General features: G+C 42.7%; 2 protein-coding genes across 3 annotated transcripts in view; both read left to right on the plus strand.

Annotated features, from left to right (window-relative positions):
- Nucleotides 1-2,914: 2,914 nt before the first annotated feature.
- mon1ba (MON1 secretory trafficking family member Ba) lies at nucleotides 2,915-5,282 on the plus strand (the record flags this gene model as incomplete). Its single annotated transcript, XM_080853328.1, has 3 exons — nucleotides 2,915-3,407; nucleotides 3,684-4,476; nucleotides 5,111-5,282. The coding sequence occupies 3 exons, from the start codon at nucleotides 2,915-2,917 to the stop codon at nucleotides 5,280-5,282; spliced, it is 1,458 nt and encodes a 485-aa protein (XP_080709454.1).
- Nucleotides 5,283-7,505: 2,223 nt separating this feature from the next.
- The window catches only part of gripap1 (GRIP1 associated protein 1), a 52,093-nt gene continuing 34,632 nt past the window's right edge, over nucleotides 7,506-24,966 (plus strand). The window contains exons 1-17 of one of the 2 annotated variants that reach the window (XM_080854297.1): nucleotides 7,506-7,566; nucleotides 8,848-8,914; nucleotides 9,430-9,491; nucleotides 9,854-9,880; nucleotides 11,993-12,100; nucleotides 12,658-12,820; nucleotides 14,187-14,374; nucleotides 14,847-14,895; nucleotides 16,130-16,200; nucleotides 16,399-16,446; nucleotides 16,541-16,572; nucleotides 17,833-17,880; nucleotides 18,679-18,778; nucleotides 19,505-19,582; nucleotides 21,256-21,348; nucleotides 22,194-22,328; nucleotides 24,483-24,578. In XM_080854297.1, coding sequence (XP_080710423.1) covers nucleotides 7,525-7,566; nucleotides 8,848-8,914; nucleotides 9,430-9,491; nucleotides 9,854-9,880; nucleotides 11,993-12,100; nucleotides 12,658-12,820; nucleotides 14,187-14,374; nucleotides 14,847-14,895; nucleotides 16,130-16,200; nucleotides 16,399-16,446; nucleotides 16,541-16,572; nucleotides 17,833-17,880; nucleotides 18,679-18,778; nucleotides 19,505-19,582; nucleotides 21,256-21,348; nucleotides 22,194-22,328; nucleotides 24,483-24,578 — 1,407 coding nt within the window. In that variant the 5' untranslated portion in view covers nucleotides 7,506-7,524. The remainder of the gene's footprint in view (nucleotides 7,567-8,847; nucleotides 8,915-9,429; nucleotides 9,492-9,853; nucleotides 9,881-11,992; nucleotides 12,101-12,657; nucleotides 12,821-14,186; nucleotides 14,375-14,846; nucleotides 14,896-16,129; nucleotides 16,201-16,398; nucleotides 16,447-16,540; nucleotides 16,573-17,832; nucleotides 17,881-18,678; nucleotides 18,779-19,504; nucleotides 19,583-21,255; nucleotides 21,349-22,193; nucleotides 22,329-24,482; nucleotides 24,579-24,966) is intronic. The other variant, XM_080854298.1, reaches the window with a different exon arrangement.

The following is a 24,966-nucleotide window of genomic DNA, read 5'->3' on the forward strand; positions in this document are numbered from 1 at the left end:
ACAGTCAGGAGTTTATGCTAGGTTACAGGTTGACGGTTACATTTTGACTGAAAGGGGCGCGAGCAGCCGAAACGGCACCAAACCGCACCATGTGTAAATCGGAATTATGTCACTTTTGGCTCGCCGCCGTGCAAGTGTGATCAAAGACCTAGGCCTATGTCTGTAATGTGACTGTCAAGGAACGGCACACTCCTGCCCCGTGTTTGCGAACGCAGCGCACACCAACACGCACACGCACTTCAAAAAAAAAATTAGGCTAGGACACCAATCGTGGTTTCTACATGTTCAAGTGAACTAAGCTGGTGCACAAACTAAGAAACGCACGTCCGAAACACGAAATATTGGTACAGTCTTAATTACACTACTGATTCCTGGTTATGGCTAAAGGGACACTAGAAATGGTCTGGCCAGACCACTGCGATAAGATGTTTTTAAATACCTGGGACCTGGGATTATTTATCACATAGTTATTTATTTGATGTTTTAGCATACAGAGGAATACTATGTTTATGTTTCAGGGTCTGTCTTGTCATCTGTGTATTGTTTGATTTTTGTGTCTACCCCTTTTTTTTTTAAATGGTGCTGGCTATATCTTATATGTTTATTGTTCTATCTAGGGGAAGTCTTCTCTTGTCAGGTATGTGCATAATAGTAGACCTTGGTACTGCTGAATGCTAAATGAGTGCTTAGCAGGTGATATTTTCAGAAAGACTGCTGATTATTGTCTTCTGTATATTGAGAGGCTTAGCAGGTTTCCTGGATATTTGGGAAGAGTTATTAAATCATATAACTTTGAACCTTCACTCTGTCTCTGAGCTTTTTGGCCAAACCCACATTTTTACGGCAACCCGAGGCTTGGTCCGTCACAGCAAGGATGGCAGCGGCGAGCAAAAACACCACTTAACATGTTAAATAGACAAACATAATGACAGACACTCTTTGCTGCACTTATCTCCAGGTCTTACATTTTGTGCACAGTCAGTCAGACTATTTTTCAGTGTATTACAGCGTTTGCTGCCCATATTTGTCCAGCCTGATTGAATTAATTATTACCAGTAACAAGAGAAAAGTCGGTTATAAACAGATCAAAAATCTAAAAATGTACAAGTAACGCAGACAAAGAGTTAACATTCTGCATGCTGCATTTGAAGAGGACCTCTCTGACCAAATGGTTGCATTCTATCTTTGTGTGAGAATGAAGACCACAGATCTAGAATGCTCAGACCCAGAGCTAACAAAATAACACTATTTTGCGTCATGTTGCCAAATATATCTGTCGATGGTTTCTTATTTGTTAGCAGTAGTTCCCAGCAGTCAGAGTCATATAGTGACAGAATATGTTTTGTAATTGATTGCAATGGATTGAAGTGAACAAAACAAAAAACTCACTGAAGGCTGATTTAAGTCACTTAGTTTACTCTTCACTAGTTGCCATGGTTATAAGGTCATCTCATATTTGACATATTTGATATTTGGTTCTGGTAAAATAACCTGTGCACTGTTTCATCAACAATAAGTGAAATAATGCAGTTGGGTCTCTATTAGAATGACAACTTGTAAGGTACCCTAATGATCAATGTATTTCTTTGTGAGCTGCAGTTGAGTGAAGACTGAAATGTTCTATGCCACATTAGAGGCCTGCTACAGCAGCACCTTCATTTGAACACTGTCCATAACAGCTGGTTTGGAAGTACTTCTACATCAAAAGTAGTACAATAAGCCAGTCTACGAGACAAAAAGAATCAATAACATCATCTTAGTTAGGCTCCATTTATGAGACTGTTTTGTTTATACTTTGCCTATTGTACTGCAGATACTGTGCTGTATTTCTACACAGCTATTCTCCCAAAGGCTTGGCCCTGCCAGCACATATCATGCTTTCAATGCCAAATACAGTTTGTGTAAGCTTTTGTAGGCTAATTAGCCACATTGGGGAGTGTTTTGGGTGATGAAGGAAGTGCTGTGTTTGAAATCAAAGTCATCCTAGTATGTATCTGTTATAACTAAGAAACATGGCAGTGCGGGAAGAGGCTTCACATCAATGTCGCTAAAGTTCTGCTTTGTCAGGGTTTTTGTCCAAGTTAAATATAAAATTGCTTAAGTTTACTGTCATAAGTTTACTCAATTTTCTGGAAAAGTTTCACATATTTTGCAAATGTCAAAAAACTTGTATTCCTCTGTCCATTTACTGTGGATACAGGGGCCTTAACAAGGGACACACTATAGTTCACAACTGACCTTGCATTTGAGGACTTTTATTTTGAAATATGGACACAAATTTTGCAACTCTCACAATGGCCATACTCTCTCGGAGAGAGGCGGCAGTTTTCAGTCTTCCTCTGTCACAATCCAGGATACAGCCCAACAGTCAGCTGTAAACTGCTACCTCTTTTCACTTCAGACTTTCAGGAGCACATGTGAGTAGAGTCTCTTTGTTTCATTACTGTTTATGCCAAGGGAACTGTAATTCAGAAATTACTGGTAAATCAGTGTTATGTCTGCTGAGGCAAAATTTAACTCTCACGACACACTCTTAAAACAACAATGTCTTACAAATTGATTCAAACTTTTCAGAAAGGGACTTTACGTATAGAGATTCTGATAAATCAGGTTTGAACAACAAATCGCTGGTAATTAAAATGTTTGCCTAAGCAACTTTGTACATAAGGGGAACAAGACTTAAATAATCTGAAAGGCCTACTTTTAACTTTGGAAACAAGGCACAGTTTTTATCAGCCCTTAGTGAGTAACGTATTTATCACCAATGTCACTTTGCTGAGTAATATGTCACCAACTCTGCTGTGGTTTGTTCATGTCTGAAAATATTCAAGCCACTGTATTCTATTAGTTTCAGATGCCATTGAACATCCTAGTGGCCAGCTCTGTCAACATGAAAGTCCTCTAATAGCATTTCATGGGGCTGCAAAGAAAGACAAACGGTGACGCTTCAAGTAGTACCCCAGTTGCCAGTAAAAAGGAGGTGCAACACATCTTAACGGGGGGAGATCCCAATGAGATGTATGAGATCACACACACAGGAGACGGGAGTGACACCTTGGAAGGTTCCACGGACTCTTCCATAGAGGCTGACAACTCATTGCAAGACTGTGGGGAGAGTGTGTCAGTTCGAGCCTGTGGAACTGTAAAGGAACAGGATGAGGGGCAGTCTGTACGGCAGGCTGATGGAGATTCCCCTTCACCCTCCCCCATCTGCAACCATGAAGAGGAAGTGCTGACAGACAGTTGGAGAGGACACAGGAAGCATGTGTTCATCTTGAGTGAAGCCGGCAAGCCGATTTACTCTCGCTATGGCAACGAAGAAGCACTTTCGACCACAATGGGTGTCATGATGGCATTGGTTTCCTTTGTCCACAGTGGAGATGACAACATCCGCTCCATCCACTCAGGTAACCGCAAAGCTAGTCACATCACAAGAATCACACCCACCTCCTGTATGGGATCTGTTCTTGCAAATAAAACGGATTTGGCGCACACATACTTGTCTGCCCAGGGCCCATAACATTGTAGTAAAGCCTCCGTTGCCATGGTAACTTTCGTAAAGCTAGAATTGGAGGTAGACCAAGGGCTGTCAGCCTCTGCTGTGCTTTGTTTTGTTTTGCTCTGCTAAATGACTTAATTTCAAATAAATGCTATATTCTTCTTCCTCCCCTGCCTTCCTGTAGATGACCACACAGTTGTTTTCATGCAGCAGGGCCCTTTGGTGTTTGTCCTGGTGTCCAATAACAAGCAGTCTGAACAACAGTTGCATAGTGAGCTCCTTTACGTCTACTACCAGATAGTCAGCATGCTTACTCAGGCGAGCATTAACCGTATTTTTGAGCAGAAGAAGAACTACGACCTGCGCCGCCTGTTGGCAGGGTGTGAGACGATCCTGGATGGTCTGCTTGACTTTATGGACACAGACCCCAGCTTCCTGCTGTCTGCAGTGCAGTGTCTGCCCCTGCCACCCTCCCTAAGAAACTCCATTAGCCAGACCTTACAGAAAGCCATCACCCCAAACCTGGTTTTCTCCCTCCTCATTGTCAACAATCAGTTGCTCACCATCGTCCAAGAGAGGACGGTTCTCGAAGATGCCAGGCTGAAGCCGACTGATCTGCTCCTGATGATCAACTTTATCACTTCCTCCTCGGCGTTCCGCGGCGGTGAGATCTGGACACCTATCTGCCTGCCACTCTTTAACTCTGACTGTTACTTCTATGCCTACATTGCCTATCTGGACCCTCCTGACTGCACAGTGTGCCTACTCCTCATTTCCACGGACAGGAATGCCTTCTACGCTGTGGCAGATTGTAAGAGGAAAATTGAAGAGAACTTCAGGGCTCAGAATGTTCTAGATGTCATTTCAAAAGCTCAGTCATACCACGTCAGTCATGCCGGCGTGCCAGATCTGAGGCACTTCATGTACATGCCTTACAACATTCCAGACAGGCACGATAAGCTCCCGCAATTCAGCAGGTGTGTATAGGTGCATTTCCATACCCCTATTTAAAACCTATTGACATTTTGGCTACATTGCAAGTTGTGCAAGCATCACACATCACTGACTTTACTTTTACCATGTTAGTTCCTGTGTGGGTTTTCCAGCTTTAAGAATATTGCATTAATTCAACCCTCTTGGTAACCAAAGCTCTTTCAACTTTGTGCTTCCCAGTAGCAATAAAAGATCTTTCTTGGTTTGCAATATCACATAATGTGTATACTCAGAGAGTACAGTCTTGTGTTTATTGTCCATAAAATTGCCCTGTGGAGCCATTTATGCAAAAAATGCAAGTAAATAAGTAGAGACTGATTGACTAGGACTGAGGGTGCTTTGTGACTCATTGTAAGTGAGGCTGTGGTGCAATGGGAAACACATGATGCCCGAGAGACGAGCCCAAGGTGAAGGCCTCTTTGTTCTGCCAGTAGTACTGTGTCTGGCCATTTTGGCATCACTAAAGGAGATGCTGCAGTCTTACTGCTCACATGTTTTGCGTCAACCCTCTCACATGACACAATTTGTAGGCTGTTTGTCTCAACAAAAAGCTGCTGTTATCTCCTGGAAACGTTATTTGTAGGAGGCCTCTTCAGCATCTGGTTTGTTCTTTTTTAGCTCGCTGATGGAAGAGCCCTACATGGGTTTGGAGAGGACAAGGCTGCTTGATCTATACCGGCACATGCACTCCCAGATACACAGCACAACACAGCCGCTGAAAATAATCTATCATGTTGCACCAAGAGAAGTCTTATTTGCCTGGGTAGGAGCCTTTGCACTGTTTATCTAGTAACTGCTTGGGGAGAAAGTGGGGCTTTCTGTGTAACAAGACTGGAAGAAGAAAAACTTTGACAAACTCCATATGACCAGCTGCGTGCAGCAGTGGTCAATAATAAAATTGTATAAACTGAACAACTGAATATTTGAAGCCCATATTGTAATTATAATTAATCTGAAGCCTACACAAAACATTGTTTAGATAGTGAGACTATCTTTTTGCTTGAAAATCATCTTTTCTTTTTCAGACTACCAACAAATTTGAGCTGTACACCTGCTTCGGTCCTTTTGTGACAAAGTCCTCTGCTTTCAACTCTGTTACCAAGTTGTTGCGCTGGATTAAAAAAGCAGAGGATCATCTCTTCATCCTAAATCCTCCAAAGTACTCCACCGTACCTAGTGGCAGAATTAACTCCAGTGATGGCCGGTGTGGCTCAGACCGACAGGAGACTCCAGATGGAGGCCTATTTTCTCTTCTTTAAACATCTCAACCAGTCAACCATTAATGCACCTCGGTGTAGCTCTGCTACAACATCCTGAACTTCAACTTTGAGCAAAGCTATGATTAATTAATTCATAAATGGTTATATTACTGAGACTGAGTTGAGCATTGAGTTTGTCATTACGGCAAGATACGCTGTTTTTTTTTTTAGGTACACCAAGGTACTAGTAAGGTTACAATAATTGTTTTGTATCACTTTATATATGACTCAGATAGAACAAAATGGTTCCAGTTTAGACTCAACAAAAGGTCATTAAATGTATTTATGAACATTGCATGCATACTAACATAACTATTCATTAGCAGTGATGCTCTTGTTCAGTCAACCTTGTACTTCAATTAAGTTTATGTCTGAAATATATGCGGTTGCCTCACTCACTTTTCTATGGGCCTGTCTATAGTTCCTTTTGTAAATACACTGTATTTCAATAATGTTACCAGTTTAAGCATACAGAATGACTGAACAAGTCAGTATGCAATTTACATATTGCACTTAAGTGAATTTTGCATAAATATGGTTCTCATCAAGTCATTGAGTCATTGTGAAAAATGTTTTCTATTGAAAATAAACATACATTAACATGTAAAAAAGATGGAAAGTCTCCACGTGGAGTAGGCCTACTGTCATTTATTTTATTTATGCGTCTATTTGAAAAGGGACAGTGTACATTGATAAACTTTTCCATAAAAATGTAAATGTACCGGAATTAGCTAGGTTAGATAGTTTTCATCCATTGTTCCTTGACAGGACATGACAGAGAGAGAGAGAAAGAAGTAATACAAATCAAAGAAAATAAAAAAAGATAAACAACAGTTTGACAAAACAGTGCAGTTTAGATAACAAATTATGACAACCAAACCAAACCTACAAGGTAAACAACAGTTTGACAAAACAGTGTCTATAGGCCTACAGTATAACACAGTCTCCCCTGGTGACTGCCCTAATAGCCCAACCGCTGCTGTCCTATGGCTGTATAAACTCACTCTATGGTGGAGGTGCCAGCCAACGTAATATTAAAAAAATGAGACAGGCATTCAAAAACTGTAAGAAACTGTGAAATTTAAATAAGTTATATTGTTGTTAAATGGCAGTGGTGATAGCTGTTAGGTTTCCGGTCTAGTGTTTTTAAGGTCTGCTTGTAGAGGGTCAGAGTTGTTGTAGGCCAACTTGCTTGTGACCAGCTTGTGTAACAGTACGAGATGAGTTTGGCTGCCTCTGTAGTTAAGTTTGGCCTTACATGTCCTAAATTAGCCATGTTAAATTGAATGGTATTAGCCACCTTTTTTACATGTTTTTTTTTTTTATAATGTTAAATTGCAATTTAATTCATCCTGCCTTTGAGGGCCATTAAAACAGATGACTAATGCAAAGGCTAAGAGAAGAAAGTTATTTTGTGCTTAATTCAGTGACAGGTACATGGCAATGTTTGAGGTCGTACTTCCATCTGCTGGACAGGTGCAATAACTACATTAGCCCACCTCACAAAGATAGGTTTCAGTGTCAATGTTCACAATGGAAACTTCTAGGTTACTGATGCTGTCAAGCTAGATATCGCTACTTCCCTAAAGTTTGGCCAACAACCTGGCTGTATTTGTTATAAACTTATGTCTAATGCCTTCCACACGGCAAGCAAACTACCGTTAATCATTAGCTAGTTTCCGTCTCATACTCCCTCACCCAGGCTTGACCCCCGCCGCTAGGTCCAATCGCTCGGTAGTCCTTCCCGGTCCTCACCGAGCTCCGTAAGTGAAGATGGCGCAGGCACTGTCGGAAGAGGAGTTCCATCGAATGCAGGTAACCTAACTTGTTGACAGGCATTTCTTGGCCGTTATTCACACAATTTATTTATTGGCATTGGTTTAGATCGAAGTCATGAACTGGGTTTGCCTTATGACTTTTACCTTTGGTTGCAAAAGGGAGAAACATGAAACACAAAGGCCAAAACGCCTTGGAATCTGGTACATAGTGCTGACTGAAGACGAAGGGAGGTGGCTTGACAAGCTTGTGATGATGGTGTGCCAAGGTGGCTAACTGGCTATCGGCGTTAGCTAGCATGGAATATTTAGCGAATATGCTATAGCCAGGGACCTTAAGAAACTGGCGGTAGATTGTCACAATCCTCATTGGAGACAACTTAGTGAATGTCACAAATGTGGCACACATTGGGTCTTTGTTTGTATAATTATTTGACGTGTGACAGTGTGTCATACATTTACAGAACGACTCCTTGCTGGCTTGCTAACTAGCAAGCGGATGTTTTGGTTGCACAGTTCCCTGGTTGAATTCAGTGCATTTAGATGGCGAGGCTATGTAGCTTGGTGCTCACTAGCTTGCAGTGCACACAGAAAGCTAGCTGACTTGTGGCATTTAAACTGATTCATTAAAAATGGGTTGGGTGTCACGCTGAGCCATCTTTATTATACATCATGTACTACCTTCTCGAACAACCTCACCACGTTGCACACAAGCATATTTGTAAAGGAGGCGAAGTGGGTCGGAACAAGTTCTAAATTTAGCTAATGACACCGAGCTAGTTAGCAGGTCAGTTGTATAGCCTGCTAAAGATAACCAACTAGCTAGGTAGCTTACGTTGCTGTGTTGCTGTGTTTTCTGTTTGTTGACATCCTTAATACATTTGAATCCCGCAGTGAAACCAAACATCTGAGAAGAACCTCAAGATATGGAGGGATCTGATTAGTAGCTAACGCTTAAAGACATTTAGGAAAGCCTACCTGCAAGTTAACATTGCCAGAAAATGAAAACCGTTAACTTGCTAATAGGAAAGGGCTCGTCCATGTCATCTTAAAGGTTCAGAAGAACTTATTAGGCTCGTTCGACTTTAGGCCCATTTCCCCAGCCCTTAATTCAGTGAATTGATTCATGAGTGATAAATCCTGGCTCCTCTGTAGGCTTCTCATGTTTCTGAGGTAATGTAATGGACTCACTTTCTGGTTCACCAGTCACCTTGATCAGTGGATGGGTGTAAACATGAAACATGTAAACATGGAGGCTACTCTCTGAAACTTCATCATCTTAGACAGCTTATTACATGCAGTCATTTACATTTGTTCTCAGGCTCAGCTTCTGGAGCTAAGAACGCAGAATTACCAACTCTCTGATGACTTGCGGAAGACTACAGCTGGTAAGGAGTGACCACAGTGCCTTATTATCAGGGTTATAATTAGATAATGTAAAAGTTCATGCTTTGTATTGCATTTGTTTACATATCTCACTCAATTGATATTGTTTGCATAAGCAAGTACAAGGTGAGCACAGTATATACCTTACCCGCACCATCTTTCCACAGCCTTACCTATGCTCTTAGGACATAATGATATTGAGCTTAATATGTCTGTTTAAAAAATGCATTTTAATTACGTGCACGCAGGTTTAGGTATTCCATAATCTTTAATTTTAAATTATAATCAGAATGCTTTGTGTTTAATGGTTTGTTGCATAAGTGGCTTTGGCATTAAGTTATAATGTAAGATCGACATATCCTTGGTTTATGCATAATATTACATATAGCCTGTAAATGGGTAGAAATTACAGTCAGTTTCTCAGATCATAAGTTCATGAGTAGATCTTCATATTATAAGATTCCTTCTCTTATTGTCTGTCTGTTTACAGTAATTTTATCATTCTTAAATATTGCAGAGCTCAATAATGTCAGACAGAAGACCGTTACCTTGGAAAAGGATTACATCAAAGCACAGAAGGTAAGATGATTATCTCGGTATTCATTTAATTAACTATGGCAGTTGATGATTCATTAACCACCTATACCAACACAGTCATAGTGTTTGACACTTGAGAGAAGATGCTAACCCTTCAACTTTGAAGGCTTGCTCAGTTATTATTTTGTTGTTCATGAGGGCGTAGAGGACAGGCGATATTAAATTATGATAATTGTAATCTATTTAGTGTGTCTTGAAGACTTGCTCAAGGCATTGGTAAACAGGCCCTGTTTGGTAATCAAATAAACGTTAATGCAGTCTCTGAAGAACCCTTCTAAGAATGTTGTTTACTTGTCCCAGATTTAATTTTCACTGTACCTTATACATTTATTTTTTTACTAAAGGCACTGAACAAGAGCAAGAAAGCTCAGGTAAGTTTTATTTTGTTAACTTAATAAAGGAATCTGATTTTACTAAAATTTCCAGACTATTAACCCCTGGTAGTTAGTAATGCACACAGTAACACATTAACTTAATGTATCGGGTTATAACATGGGATAGATAACCAATTTGTATTCACACTCAATGTTCCATAATAATAAACTAACAGGTGTTGTGTATTCCCAGCCCACTGTATTTAACAGGATGTTATGAGGTGTGAAACTGCGAGATATGTAAAACCTGGAGGACTCATGCCAGTTAACCTCATGTTATCGATAATATGTGTGATTAAGAATAATTTTACAAGTTAAATGAAGGAGACTAACATTTGCTAGATAACTAGTTATCATTTCATGTAAATAAAGCGCTGCATTTCAACAGTTATTTAAAAGTTTCCCTAGATAGCATAGCAACCAGACAACTATAGCAACCAAGAACTATCGTTTGCTGCAGAGCCTGAAGCAAAGTTTAATTTCTCAAAATCAGCTCACCAATAAAAGGCAGTCTTTGGTTCAAAGTGATCACAAACACTTTTGGATGATAATTGATATTAAACAATCCTGAGAGAAATAATGGGACATCAATGTAGCAAGGGCTTACTCAGATATCAATGTAGTGAATTAAGTGGGAGAGCTCCCCCTCCCCTTTGCCCTTCTCGAAACACATTAATTCAATGGTTACGATTTCCACTGCAAGAGTGTCAGAAGATTATCGTCTATGTTAGGCATCGATTATCGATTCGACTTGAACGTTTAGCGTCCTGTCCCCCACGATACCATAACACTGAAACTCTAAGTAAATGATTTTCACTGTGAGTCTGTAGTATGTTTGCTTTAAATGCCCATCCAGACTTCATACACATTTTAAATAGCTAGTTTTGATTGGAGTGTACGTGTATATGAATTTTTACATGAATGTGTGCAGAAAATGCCTTTTTCCTTTTATAATTGAATGTTATAGTATGTGATTTTTATGCTTTCTAATGTTTAGTTTAGTTTACTAATGCTTTCAAAATGTGTCACTGTGTTTACACCCAGGAGTTCATGTTCTTAGATATATGTTGATATATATACATGTTGACATTTCACTAAACCCATTATGTCACTGAAAAACAGATATTAGGTTTCACCAACGCGTTGTATTCAGTTCAGTCTAGCGCTGGCACAGCCTTTGGTTATGTAGTGAAGCACTCTTAAGGAGCTAATTTGACAATTTCCCAGGAATTATGACTAATATAATCATTTGTATTTTTTCCTTTCAAATATGCATAATACAGTCTAAACATAGCTAAGCTGTATATCACAATGTATTGTTTGTGGGTCCCAAAGCCTTTGTCTTCTGTAAGTAAGTACATGTGTCTTAGCAGGAAGCAAAGGCATATTTAGAGGATGCACGTTTTGCTGATGTTTGTGTTTAGAAGTTGTCTTTATGTGTTCAGAAGCAGTATAGACAACATAAGTAGACCAAAGTCACTGTCTAGAAAGATGGTTAACTATTCACAGTTCTCTTTCTGTTTTTGTCTGGAAGTGAAATGGTCAGTAATCAGTCTTTGTTCCTATTTCAGTAGGTGTAGGTGCTTGTAGGTGTTTGACGGTGTTCATGATGTTGTTCTGTTTTTGTGAGGAGTAATTCTCAGTAATCTCCCTAGATTAGCCTATGTGTTTGTATCTTTACTAAGGTTGGAGAGGAGAGGTTGACAGGAAGACTGTCTCATTCAAAGGGTTACTTGTCTCTATTGAACAGTTGCTTTAAGTGAACTCTGTTATTGTGAGAATTTGGTGTCTGTATTGAGAAGTGGTTGTCAGTAATCTGTCGTTGTGAGAGCTCTGTGTCTGTGTGGAGCAGTGATTGTCAGTAATCTGTCGTTGTGAGAGCTCTGTGTCTGTGTGGAGTGGTGATTGTCAGTAATCTGTCGTTGTGAGAGCTCTGTGTCTGTGTGGAGCAGTGATTGTCAGTAATCTGTCGTTGTGAGAGCTCTGTGTCTGTGTGGAGTGATGATTGTCAGTAATCTGTCGTTGTGAGGGCACTGTGTCTGTGCAGAGCGGTGATTGTCAGTAATCGGTGCCTGTCCCTAAGCTGAGTTCCTGGCTTTGTGCCTTCAGGAAGTGGATGCCTTGCTCAGCGAGAATGAGATGCTTCAGGGGAAGCTGCACAGCCAGGAGGACGACTTCAGACTGCAGAACAGCACCCTCATGCAAGAGCTCTCCAAGGTGCTGGAATTTACCCCAACCCCCCCCCCCCCCCCCCCCCCACCCCCCACCCCCACCCAATGCACACAACAAACCTCACACAACTCTCACTTGCTCCACATGACTAAACATCATAGAACACATCACAGATATTAATACAGAGCTGCACATGCATTCTTTATCACATGCATAGGTATTCATATATACAGAATATTATCAATTTAATGTGAAAAGGTATGTTATCACTCACTAGCTAATATAGGGATATGTACTTAAAATGGAAACGTTTATTAGTGTTTACTAATGCTTCCAACTGTGTTTATATCCTGGAAATGCATATATGTAAAAATATGTTAATGTATTCTTTAAGAGTACACGTTAATGCAAATGCATTTGCCTTGATAGTCCCAAAGTTAAATGGTTTTGTTTTATGAGCTGAGTCAATATCTAATGCTAGCACTCTAGTCTATCATTTGTTCTACCGCACCCCTGGATCTTTTTGTATGATCTACAACCTGTGGCCTCATATTTGCTCCATGATCCTAATGAAATCCCATCGTGTTTGCTTTCCCTCTCAGCTGTGCTCTCAGATCGAGCAGTTGGAGCAGGAGAACACGTCTCTGAGGGATGGAAAGGGCCTGCAGGCCACGGCCCCGAGCCCCACCTCCTCCTCTGGGCCGGTCGACGGAGAGCTGCTCAGGCTGCAGGCCGAGAACTCGGCCCTGCTCAAGAAGATGGCAGGTACCTGGACAGAGCAAGGCTGCTTTAATTGCATAGACCTACCTGAGCTAACTGAACAAAAACAAATGTCTAAAAATCGAATGTTTAATTGATTTGGTTTTCAGTTTTTCGACTTTTTGTAGTCATAAGTGTACACACATTTAAAGCCTCATACTGTATTTTTACCTTATCTGGAGGCGTCTTTGTGTTGACATTTTATTGTGTCTTCGGTCAGCATTCGAAAGCAGTGTAAAGCACAGAAAGTTTGTATCAGGACAGGTGCACCTTGGGATCACTCAGTGGTCATGTGATCTTTATGTTGTTAGCAGCAAACACAAACAGGTGAGCAACAGGAGCTCCAAGCAATTGGTAACTGATCTGACATTACAGTGCTTATATTTGGCCTACAGTTTTGGTGATCTACCAAGGCAATCAAAACTTGACTGATCTATGGAACCAAATCTCGCTTCAGCATCACACAGAATGCTTTCTCACGGGCCTAACAACACCATGCATGACATATTCAGTGCTTTCTGGTATGAGTGTCAGACGTTCCCAGTTTGACAGGCAAGTCCTGAAAGTCTACGGCAGTCTACTTTTGGCTCATTATACCAAATGCATCTCTGCAATACAGTATGCGTCTCATTGAAAACGACTCTGATTCATGGCACTACAATTGTATACATTTTATATTTAGTGAACAAAGTGTTGGGTTAATCAGGCATTAACCATTTAACTATTAAACATTAACCATATAAATCATGAAGTACCTGATCCATATAGAGTGGCAAACACAACTGTTAAAATATTTGAATTATCATGATAAATGGTCTGCAACCACAGAGGAAAAGTAAGAAGAGTATATCCCCTCAAGCAGCAACAGCAATGTTAGCGCTTAGCGTATGGATCGGCTCTGCGGCTTAGTCCACTGGTGGTGTTTGGTTGGTTTTACTAGGTGATTTTATAATAATGCGATAATGATTTCAGATGCACTATAGTCTGGAGTTTTTGTGTTACTGCCAGAAATCGAAACACCAATGTATTGCAAGCGCTCCCTTTGAAGTGTACTACATATTGCGACTTTTCAAGCCCTACCCTGCTGGATCCAGATTGCTGTTAAAAACATGAACTTTGATTTTGCTGCGAAAGCAGATAGGTGCCTTTTTATGATCTCCCACAGGGAACTACCTCTGCTTTGCACTGCTGATTGAGGCTGTCAGTGAACTGTGGAGGTTTTGGCCTTCATGGTGCGTGTTTGTGTGTGTGTGTGTGTTTCTCCCAGCCCTTGGGTAGTATTTGTGTTCTCCGGCACGGGGTTTTCATCTGCAGGGGTGTTTTTTCAATAGTGCTTGTGTTTGCATGTGTTTTTGTATGCGTTTTCACCCAGCCCTTCAAGAGCGCCAGGAGAGCCAGTTGAAGAGTCCGCGGGGAGCCGAGGTCAATGACGGCAGCCCGGGGGTGATGGATGGGGGTGTGGACACTAATGGGGTGCAGGGTTATGGGGTGCACCCTGACGCCAGTGGGAGTGTTGGCACGGAGGATGGCGAGCCTGGCAACAGTGAGAGGCTAGTACCGGTAAGTAAGGAAAAAGAGCTCTACCCTGCAGACAGCTTTGATTGGCTGCTGAAGAACAACTTGACAACGGAAAGCCTAACAATCTTTTTTGTATATGCACATACACAATGGTTCTGGGGCAATGCTAGGTTCTACCTCAAGGCCTGCTGTTACAGATCATTTAGTGTGCCTCTTGTGTCTCATGAAGCCTAGACATTTAGTCAATGAACCCCAGTTTGCAAGGCAGTATGTTCATAGTTGTCCTGTAAAAGAAAAGGTCATGGCAGATTGACTGTTTAAAACTGCACTGCCAGAAGATTCTGTCAACAGTAGATCGAATTGAAAAAGAGGTGTTTCAGGCTTATTGTCCAACAAATATTGAATCGCTTGACTAGTCTTTGACTTTCCTTCCGTCTTTGTCCCTTCCTAACCTCCTGTTTCCTTCACTCTCCTCTTTCTTCCCTCTCCCTCTTCCTTTCTCTTGAGCGTGCAGACCGAGGTGAAGAGTGCCGACCTGGAACAGCGTGTGAATGATCTGAGTGGTGAGTGCCACCCCAGCCCCCTTATCTTCTGTGCATGTTTTGTGAATCTCAAATGGTTGATGACTTCACAGAGCTCAGCAATTGTACTACTTTATTCTGCACTCTCTCTTTCTATTTGCAAATGTAAATAACTGTTTCACTTCACACACAGTATAGCAGTGTCTGCATTTATCAGTTCTCACTGTTTTGCGTTGGGCCTCCAATCAGCAACCAGTGGGGTTGGCTAAGTGAAAAGTGAAAGAGAAAGTCCTCTCTATGGCAGAGGTGGTTTAGACACACACACTCTGAAATCCACCTCTGCATTTAACCCATCCAGGGAAGTGACACACACAGTGAAGTGAGGTTACACACTAACCCGGAACAGTGAGCTGCCTTTGGCGGCGCCCGGGGAGCAGTGATCGGGGTTAGGTGCCTTGCTCAAGGTGCTCAAAGTCTACCACTTCCCCCGCCCAAATTTTTCCTACTGTTCGGGGATCAAACCGGCCACCCTACGGTTTCCAGCCTGAAACCCTAACCAGTACGCCACGGCTGCCCCTAGTGCGATGTTCGTCAAAGTGAAGCGTTTGTTTGAAACGCAGTTACAACAATGTCGGCAGTGATAGAACTAGACGAAGCAATACAAACAGTAGTAGCAAGGCTTGCAACTGTGAAGAGTTGGATGCTGGAGCAATACGAATGTGTCTTGTTGAATAATGTGAAAACGGTGATGATTACACTTTGGTGGTTTGAACTTTAATTCAACACAACATATTTAATTCAACAATTTTCAAATTTTAATTTTCATGACATGCTCTGATGTTGGACTTAAACCAAATAAATGATAAGTGGGTTGCCATCACAGCATGTATCAGGATTCCTGTTGAAATGATTGCCTCAAAAGACATGAATTCAACGGCACAACCACAAATTCATATAATTTCACCTGTCCTGCAAAGGCCTCCCGCTACTCCTGCATCCTATGAGTGAATACAATTATACACTACTCCTCCCTTTGATGTTGCGTTATCATTACGGCACATGCGTGTTACACATGCCACACATGCACAGCTCGATGCTCTTCACATTAGGGCCTTTAATCGCAGAAGTACTGTCCGTTGAAAAAGTAGTTGGTGAAAACAAAGAACACATTGTGTGCTGTGGCACTCATGTTGTGTGTGTGTGTGTGCGTGCGTGTGTGTGTGTGTGTGTGTGTGTGTGTGTGTGTGTGTGTGTGTGTGTGTGTTTTTCTTATCAGAGGTGGAACTGAAGCTCCAAACTGAGATGGAAGAGAAACTCCTGCTAAAAGGGCAGCTCCAGACTCTAGAGGTGCGGAACTCCGAGGACACGAAACTTCTCAAGAAGTTCTTGTGAAACCCCTCGCTCAGCGGCACTTACACAGACACCCTCCCTCGCCAGCTCATACGCAGTTAAATGCAGAACTGATATGTATAGATTTTTAACAGAGCTTGATTCTTTGTTTGTTTCACTATGTGTGTGTTATTTTTGTGTGTTTTTTTCCACCAGTCGTCCAAACAGGCAGATCTGAGCAAACTTAATGAGGAACTGGCAAAGGTAACCTCCGGCCTTCACTCTGTATTTGTTGCTAGGCTGCCGCCTGTTGTTGTTGCTATGGATGTGTGAACAGCGTTTGACGTTTGTGTTTCAGCTCACGGATAAACTGAAGAAAAAGCAGGAGAGGTAAGCAAAGATGTTGCCGTCCGGCAGCCTGGGATGCCTCTGTTAGACATGGTGTTCGCTTCCTTAAGTCTAAACTTACACGTCACATGTGATTGGGATACTGCATCTGTATGTAAATGACACCGGCTGGTGCGTCCTGGAACACTCGGCCTTAAACTAAATCTTCTAAAAGATAGCTCATGATTTCTACACTACTCTTTGCTTTCTACTCTAAAGTGTGGTTAATGGATCATTTTTGCCCCCCAGACAAAACTGACTGTGGCTAGGGTCTTTTTTTTCATTTATTTATATCCTTAACAAATGCAGCACTGCAGACTACAAGAAGTGGAGAGAGGGAAAGGAGGAGAGAGAATGAGAATAAGACGGCACAGTTTTTCGCTTCCTTTTGACTTGTGGCCAATCTGTGACGGATCACTTGAGACTTGTCAGGCCTGCTGCTTGCTAGCCTGCTTTCTGAATGCGGGTACATTTTTAGGGACTGGCTGTGACTGCAGGACTCCTCTGTGTTGTGGGACTACGGGTGGAACGGAGGAATGAAGGGATAGATTGAGGAGAGGAGTGCGGGGGGGTCCCTTGCGGAACCAGGGCAGTGGCCCTTGTGTACCGTCAGCAGACGAGAGTAATGAGTCTGAACCTGAACTTGTTGTGCTGGCAGTGTGGCAGGGCGGTGTCATCTGCTGCGTCTGCAAAGAGCACAGCCCAGGATCCACAGCTCACCACACACACGCAAACACATACGATCACACACAAGTACACCCACGCACGTACTGGGCACACACACACACACTCACAGAAGCATACGTGCATGCACAAGCACACACTCACATATTTACTCAGACAGCCACACACACACACACACACACACACACACACACACACAGGGTTAGCTGGTGGTATTAACTGATAGACAGCCACACAAAACCACACACACGCAGGGCTAGCTGGTGGTTTGTCTGCTGCTGTTGAGAGCATAGCCAACAGTCAGCAGTCCACCACAAACACGATTGTAAATATGAATACGGGTAACTCTCCACGTAATAGAAGATCCTGCAACAGACGTTAATAATATGCTGTAGCTGGCATGAATACAGCATTAACTGGATATTTGAATATTACTCAATGCTTGTTCATGTTGGCTGTAATGGATTGTTTATGTTAACTAATGCATTTAATGATAGGAAAGAGGTAATTTGTGATGATTTATAAAACTTCAGCATTTACTCACAAGCTCTAAAAACACCCTCTCTGTCCCCTTCACAGCTTTCTGCGCCTCCAAAGCGAAAAAGAGGTTCTGTACAATGACAGCAGGTAAAGTCATGAAAAACACCCCAAACTGCATTTTTCTTCCATATTTTCTGCCTGTCTGTCTAGCTGTCGGTACACGTATTCATCACTCTCTAAACGGTGTGACGTTTTCTCGCTTTACTTTACAACTTTAAACTCTTCAACCTTTCATAGTGCAGTGGCAAGAAGAATAACATTTCCTAAAAGCTAGTTGCCCCAGAGCTTTTTCCTTTCCACTCCTAAAAGACACACAACCATAAAGAAGTGTCATCTCCGGATGTTATGAGTGCACCATACCACAGCACGCACTATACGCACTATTACATACCACAGCTGATAAATCCTTTCTGACACTTTACTGTGAGAGTGTGTGGCAGCCTTAATGACACAGGGGAATAAATGTTTCAGGCGTGTGAATGTGCATGCTAAAGGTGCAATGTCTTTTTATCAGTGTCGACTGAGGTTCCACTCTTCTACTATCTCTTTATATCCAAAACTTTATGTACTGGCTGATTTTCTTCCTTGACATTTCATGTATCTTCTGCCATTCAACACAATAATCTCTTCCCATCACTAACTGATTGAGTCTATATCATTGTGAATGTTTCGGTGATTTTCAAACATATAGTTGTGTATAAATGTCATCGCTGCTGCTGCTGCTGGCATAGGCCTCTCTGAGGACTGAAGCTGTCTTGGGGAGATCAGTGGGATGTCTAATTGGGGATGGCATGATGAGTGTTTGTAATATGTGGTCTTTGGAGAAGAATCGATGGGATACTGTCACTGCGCGTGAGGGATGACATATGTGGGTTTCTGTTTCAGGACGAAGATCGATGAGATCCAGCAGAGGAAGGAGGAAGAGCTCAAGTCCATGAACATCCGCATCCAGAAACTGCAGGCAGACCTCACATCGGCTAATCAGGTGATGCATACACACACACACACACACACACGCACACACACACACACACGCACGTACACACACACACACACACACACACACTCTCGCCCTCTCTCACCCACGTACAAATAGATTATCTCTTTCTCTTTCCAAGCTCCCTTTCTAGATATCCCTCCCATCCCTCTCTGTCCCTCTCATGCACACACACGTGTTCATTACCACTGGGACGTAAAATCGAATGCCCCCACCCCCATCTCCCCCCCCCCCCCCCCCATCCTCATGGTGTAGATATCTGCTCTCCTCTAGTCAATAGCAGGTAAGCGGGGGGAGGATAATAATACACACGCCACAGCGCTCCTGGGGAAATGGTAAAGACTGCAGTCAGGGATTCAATTTGTGCTCCCTCCTCAGAGCCACTATTTCTGGATGATTTATGGCGAGCTACCCACCGCTGAATCAGTCACTGTCACACCAGGGGCTGTAGAGAGGGCGGAAGGGGGGTAGGGGGTGTCATTGACTCTGTGTGTATGGGGGGTGGGGGGGGCTTTAGGGGGGGTGTTTTGGGGGTGGGTAGAAGTGATGGTGGTGGTAAACGGTTTCAGGTGGTAAGGTAGGCTTGTATATCTGTGTGTGAGGAAGAAATGATGTGATTGTGATTGTGATTGTGTGTGTGTGTGTGTGTGTGTTTGTGTGTGTGTGTGTGTGTGTGTGTGTGTGTGTGTGTGTGTGTGTGTGTTTGTTTTGCAGACCATAGCTGAGCTGAAGGAGCAGTTCCAGAGTAAAGACAGAGAACATGAGGTGGCTCTGCACACGCTGAAGGATCAGGTAAAGCTGGCTCTCGTCTCTCTCTTTCTCTCTTTGTCTCACTTTTTTTTTTTTTTTTCAGAAGCCATATAACTTTTCTGCTGTCATAACGGGGTTCCCAGAAACACCTTGTTCAAATGGAACAATTACTGCAGTTGTCTCTTCATAGTTGTCTTAAGTTGTGCGCCACACATGGAGTCCACAGTTGGCAATTAGTGTCTGTGCCGCAGCCCAGGTGTTCATTATCATACCCACCGACGGAGCTGTGCTAATCTCTGCTTGTGTCTGGGAGAGGGCTACACATATCTGCCTTTGACAGACCGACTGCCACCTGTGACTGCAGACTGCAGATTCAATACTGTTTATTTTTTTTAGGGTTTAGTTGGTGAATACATGTCTCAAATTGTGCAGTTACTGCATAAATTACAACCCGATGAAATGCACTTTCATGTCAAAAGGCCCTCGGGTGTATTTCCTCTTCAAACTGTTTTGGGATACTGACTGAAATGTTTCGACGAGTGTGTAAGCCCCTGCTTGTTTTCCGTCTTTTTCTGAGGAAGGGGGGGAAAAAAATCACTGGCACCAAGAGAGCCAAAATCCCTTAGCAAGGCGCTTTTTGTGCTCGAGTGAACTGTTCACAACATCCTAAGACATTGCTTCCTGCTGCCAAATGTCTTCTCTTTCCTTTCAACCCCTGCAATGGCCTTTCCCAAACTCAAGTTCAGAAACTTTTAAATGACTTTTGAGTAGGCACTAGTTAATTGACCGTTAATGAAAGTGCAAGTGAGACATCGGCTGAATAATTAAGGATTAGCCAGAGTGAAGAGGTGTGTGTGTGTGTGTGTGTGTGTGTGGGGGGGGGGGGGGGTTGAATGTCTAGATCAGCTCTAGTGGGAAAAGGCCTGTTGTGAGGGTAGTGAGTTCTCCCCGATCACCTCCCCTCCCTCTCAAATTCCTCTAAAAGTCATTCTCTCCCTCACAGGAGTCACTGACATCAATTAAGCATGGGACGGACTAAACAGAGTGATAAAGAACAAAAGCTGGTTGTGTGTCTAAGTGTGAGTGTGTGTGTGTGTGTGTGTGTTTTTTTCCCTTCTTTTTTTAAATGGAAGTGCAGTGATGTTTTACTGGAAAGCTTAAGGATGTGCTTGCAAGTGCTCTTTCATTTCCTGACTCTGGCTAATTCTCTTTTACTTATCTCTCTCTTCCTCCACGTTCCTCTCTGTATGGTTTTGTTTTTCTGTTCCTCCTCAATTCATTCACTACCCATCATGCATCACTTTCACATCCTGTCCCTTATGATCCAAATGACCCCCCCACCCCCCTCCAATTTCTTCTTTTATTTTTGGTACTCTGCAATTATGTGTCCTTATAAATGTTCTTGTGTCTTCCTTTCTCTCCTTCTGTCTTCTGTTTCCATTATTCTACCCCCTGTCTTCTTTTTTCTCCTCTCCAATCTTGATTGGTCCATCTTGTCTGCTGTGTTCTTTCATTTGTGCCCTTGTCTTTCTTCTACCTCGCTCCCTCCCCCTGCTCACTCGCATTCACATTCTCCTCCATCTTCCATCTTGCATTCCATTTCTCTTTTCCCCTACTCCCGTTCACCTTCTCTCCCCATCGTTTCCCTTCTCTCCCCCCTGTGCCCTCCTCCTCCTCACCGGTCCGTGCGGCGTCTGCTCGTCCCGTGGCTGCAGGTTGCGTGTCAGAGCGCAGTCAGTCAGGAGCAGGTGGAGGGCATGCTGACAGAGAATGATGCCCTCAGGACTAACCTAGCCGCCCTAGAACAGGTATTTCACACTTCCCTACCCACCTGGCTTAACTAGTCCACACCTCTGGGCCAGGTGCTGCTCACCTGGGGCATTCTCCGTCGTGCCTTTCCACCAGGTGTAGATTGCTTGTTCTGCCATCCACCACTAGCATCACCCACCTGCCACCCAGGGTTTGGCTCCATCATGCATCACACCTCTGCCGTACTTCACTTGTATCTTCACCATTTTCTTTTGTTCACCAATTCTCAGTAGTAAAGCCGTGTCTCACGGGCACGAAGACATTCTCACCCCCTCACCAAACTCTGGTTGTCTTTCACCCCCTTACCCATTCATTCGTTACGACATCATGTGGCAGCTATCTTTGTTTTGAGTTGCTTGGTTTCATGGGCAGAACAGATTCAATTCACTCTGCACTGTCATGCTTCATGGCCTTGTTTTTTTGTTAATAAATGTAAAACTCACCCGCAGTCATCTCTGGCTCTCACCTTTGTTTTTCACTGGCATGTTTCAACCATGGCAACATTTATGCGTAATGTCGGTCAAAGGTGGAAAATCGGAGGGTCGGTAACGTAAAAGCTTTTGCCCCATCTGATAACTATTTCAAATGACTTCACTCCGTAGTTTTACCACAGGACAGTGGTAATTACTGTGTCATGGAGAGACATTTTGCTCTCATAATCTGGATTTTCCACCTCTGATTTAGGCCAGACTCCCCAGCTTCTTGGTCTAACTCGTGTCTGTGTGTGTGTCTGTGTCTGTGTCTGTGTGTGTGTGTGTGTGTGTGTGTGTGTGTGTGTGTGTGTGTGTGTGTGTGTGTGTGTGTGTGTGTGTGTGTGTGTGTGTGTGTGTGTGTGTGTGATCAGATCCAGACAGTGAAGACTCAGGAGATGAACCTGCTGCGGGACCAGACTATGGCTCTGAGCGCGGAGCTCCAGCAGAGACGGAGTGAGCAGGAGAGCTTCATGGCCCAGAGGGACGACCTCAACTCCCAGATCCAGGTCTGAGTCCATCCTCATCCTCAGCCTTCTCATTCAGTGTGTCGGTGACATTTCAGTAATGCCCCCCTGCTTTTGGTTTCTATTGATAACAGTCAAAAGTTTAGGCACACCTTACATTTTTTGTAGAAGTTAGTTCTTTTCTTTTATTATTTTCTAAATTGTAGATCAATACTGAAGACTTTTAAACTACGAAATAACACATATGGAATGATGTACTAAACAAAAAAAGAAGAAGAATAGTAGAAAATAATAAACGTAAAGAAAAAACTTCTCAAGAAATGAGAAGGTGTGTCCAAACTTTCAACTGGTACTGTACCTTCAACCCCCTAAAACTGAGTCTCTGATACCTTTGAACTATTGTCCCGCTCTTGAACTTTCAGTATTAACACTGTCGCTGCATAATTTGGTTTCACTATCTTCTCTTGTCTTATTTTAAGCTTTCAGCCTCTGTTACATGGGAAAAGTATACCCTAGCTCTGCATCTTCTGGTAAAGTCCCTAATGTAAAGAAGTCTAGGTTTTAAGACTCTTGGACTGATACCACCATCACCTTGTTTCTTTAAAATCAACATCTGCTACCCTTCAAAATATTCTCTTGCGTTTGATTGACACAGCATGTAGAGCAAGCTGTACTCCCTGAGCCAACCCTCACACAGCATCTGTCACCATGGCAGCGAGTGAGGAGCTTTAGCTGCCAGCACTTCACATTCTAGCATGTGTACTAAGGCACTGCTAGTTGCAGGCTCGAAATGATCTGTTTCTCTCTTCTGTTGACGTAGTATGTGCAACACTTCCAGAACGTTCTCTGAGGTAAAACTTGTATGCGATTTATTAGGCGATTTATTAGGACCTGCACTGCTGTCTCTAGATCTGAGTCAATGTTGTGCTCTTGACTTGAGTTCATGATGCCTCATGTAGTGGGACCAGCCTCAGGTGCTGTGTGCACAAGCAACCAGCTGCACTCCAGTTACTGGACACATAATGCTAGTCAAGCCTGGCTTAGCCCAGATCAAGCGTTCAAGCGACACATAACCTACCGCTAGATTGCCCGTTTATTGAAATTTGAAGCTTAAAGCATAAAATGCAAACGTAAAGAATTGTCCTAATTAACGCTTTTAGTGATGAAAAGTAGCCAGTTTATGACTCAGGTGTTGCCTGGTGTCTCTTGTGTTGATGATATTAAGCGAGCACTAAACTAAACTCCAGAAACCCCCCAAAACTGCATAATTTAAATACATTAAATTCCGCTTGGACTCAGATCATTAATTTACTTTTGGCTTTCCACAGCAAGTGTTGTATGGGAACTGAGCAGAGAGAAAACAGCCCCACCGCAGTGATTCATCTCAGCAGTGGCAGTTTTTCGTGCCATGGTTTAGGGGCTGTATATTTTTTTGCTTAAATAATTCATTCCTGATTTTGTGTAATGGTCGAGATGTGTTTATATTTGCCATCATAATGTTTTTACGAAGGTTGTTTGTGGTTTTGCAACAAGTAAGGCAATTGCCAGTTGGAAATTGGAAAAGAAAAGGAGAAACAGATGGTTATTTATTTATTTTTCATTTCTAAAAAGTATTACTTTTTCTCTGGGTACATCTGCAACAGTTTTCTGTGCAGTATAATAAGATCTGCTATCTGACAGCTTGCCTTACCAGCTGCCCTGCTGTTGGGGCAGGTAGCACTAACAAGAACACGAGAAGTGTCAGAATCCAACCAGCTGTTGTCACTTCTGACTGCTGCTTGCCGATAATGAATATTGTATGGAAGGTTGCAGGGCATTCTGCCAGATACGCTCGGTGGAGAATCTCACCGACTTAAGCAGTCGTTCAAGCAGGTTTTAATTGTGCCACCGGAAGGTATTAGACAGAAGTCGGGGTGAGGGAGTTGAGTTTAGCTTACAGAAACAAAACCTGATTTTTTTTTTTTTGTATGCATTCTTCGTATAAGAAGTGTGAATCTTATTAGCCGGCATTGTCACATAATCCTTTCTCATTAGGATTTAAAGTGGGAAAATGGACTTTATTTATGTTTTATTTTTGGATGGGTTGAATTGTGTTTTTTTTTCAATCTCTCCCACTCTGTAGTTCTTCCTGCTGGTGTCCTACTGTTGTTGTTATCCATGTTGTTCTGGGCCCATGATTGTCCTCTGTCTGTTTAGGAGGCAAACAGGGCCAACAGTCGACTTCTGGAGCAGCTGAACGAACTGGGCCAGGAGAAGGAGCGCTTACAGCAGGACCTGGAGGAAGCCAAAAAGGTACGAATGTAATGCGCACGCACACTCACTCAAAATGAAAATAGTTTTACGCCACGTTTGCGCGCGCACACACACACACACCCACACACACACACACACACACACACACAAACACAAAGTTTTAGGCTACGTATTTTGTTACTTTGTGACACAAACACTTGCACACACACACACACACACACACACACACACACGTGCATCCCTGTGATGCTTTTTTTATTACATTTTGTATCATCATTTCTGTTCATGCTTCATAGGCTCACACACATAATACACATGTTCTATTTTAGCTCTGAAGCTTCACTTTTAGTCGCGTAAGGTAAGTAAGTAAGTCAAATACATCCACACAACTGCTCTCGTTGAGCTCATCGCTGGTGACCTGTGAGCT

Source organism: Sprattus sprattus (assembly GCF_963457725.1).
Source record: "Sprattus sprattus genome assembly, chromosome: 16".
NCBI lineage: Eukaryota > Metazoa > Chordata > Actinopteri > Clupeiformes > Clupeidae > Sprattus > Sprattus sprattus.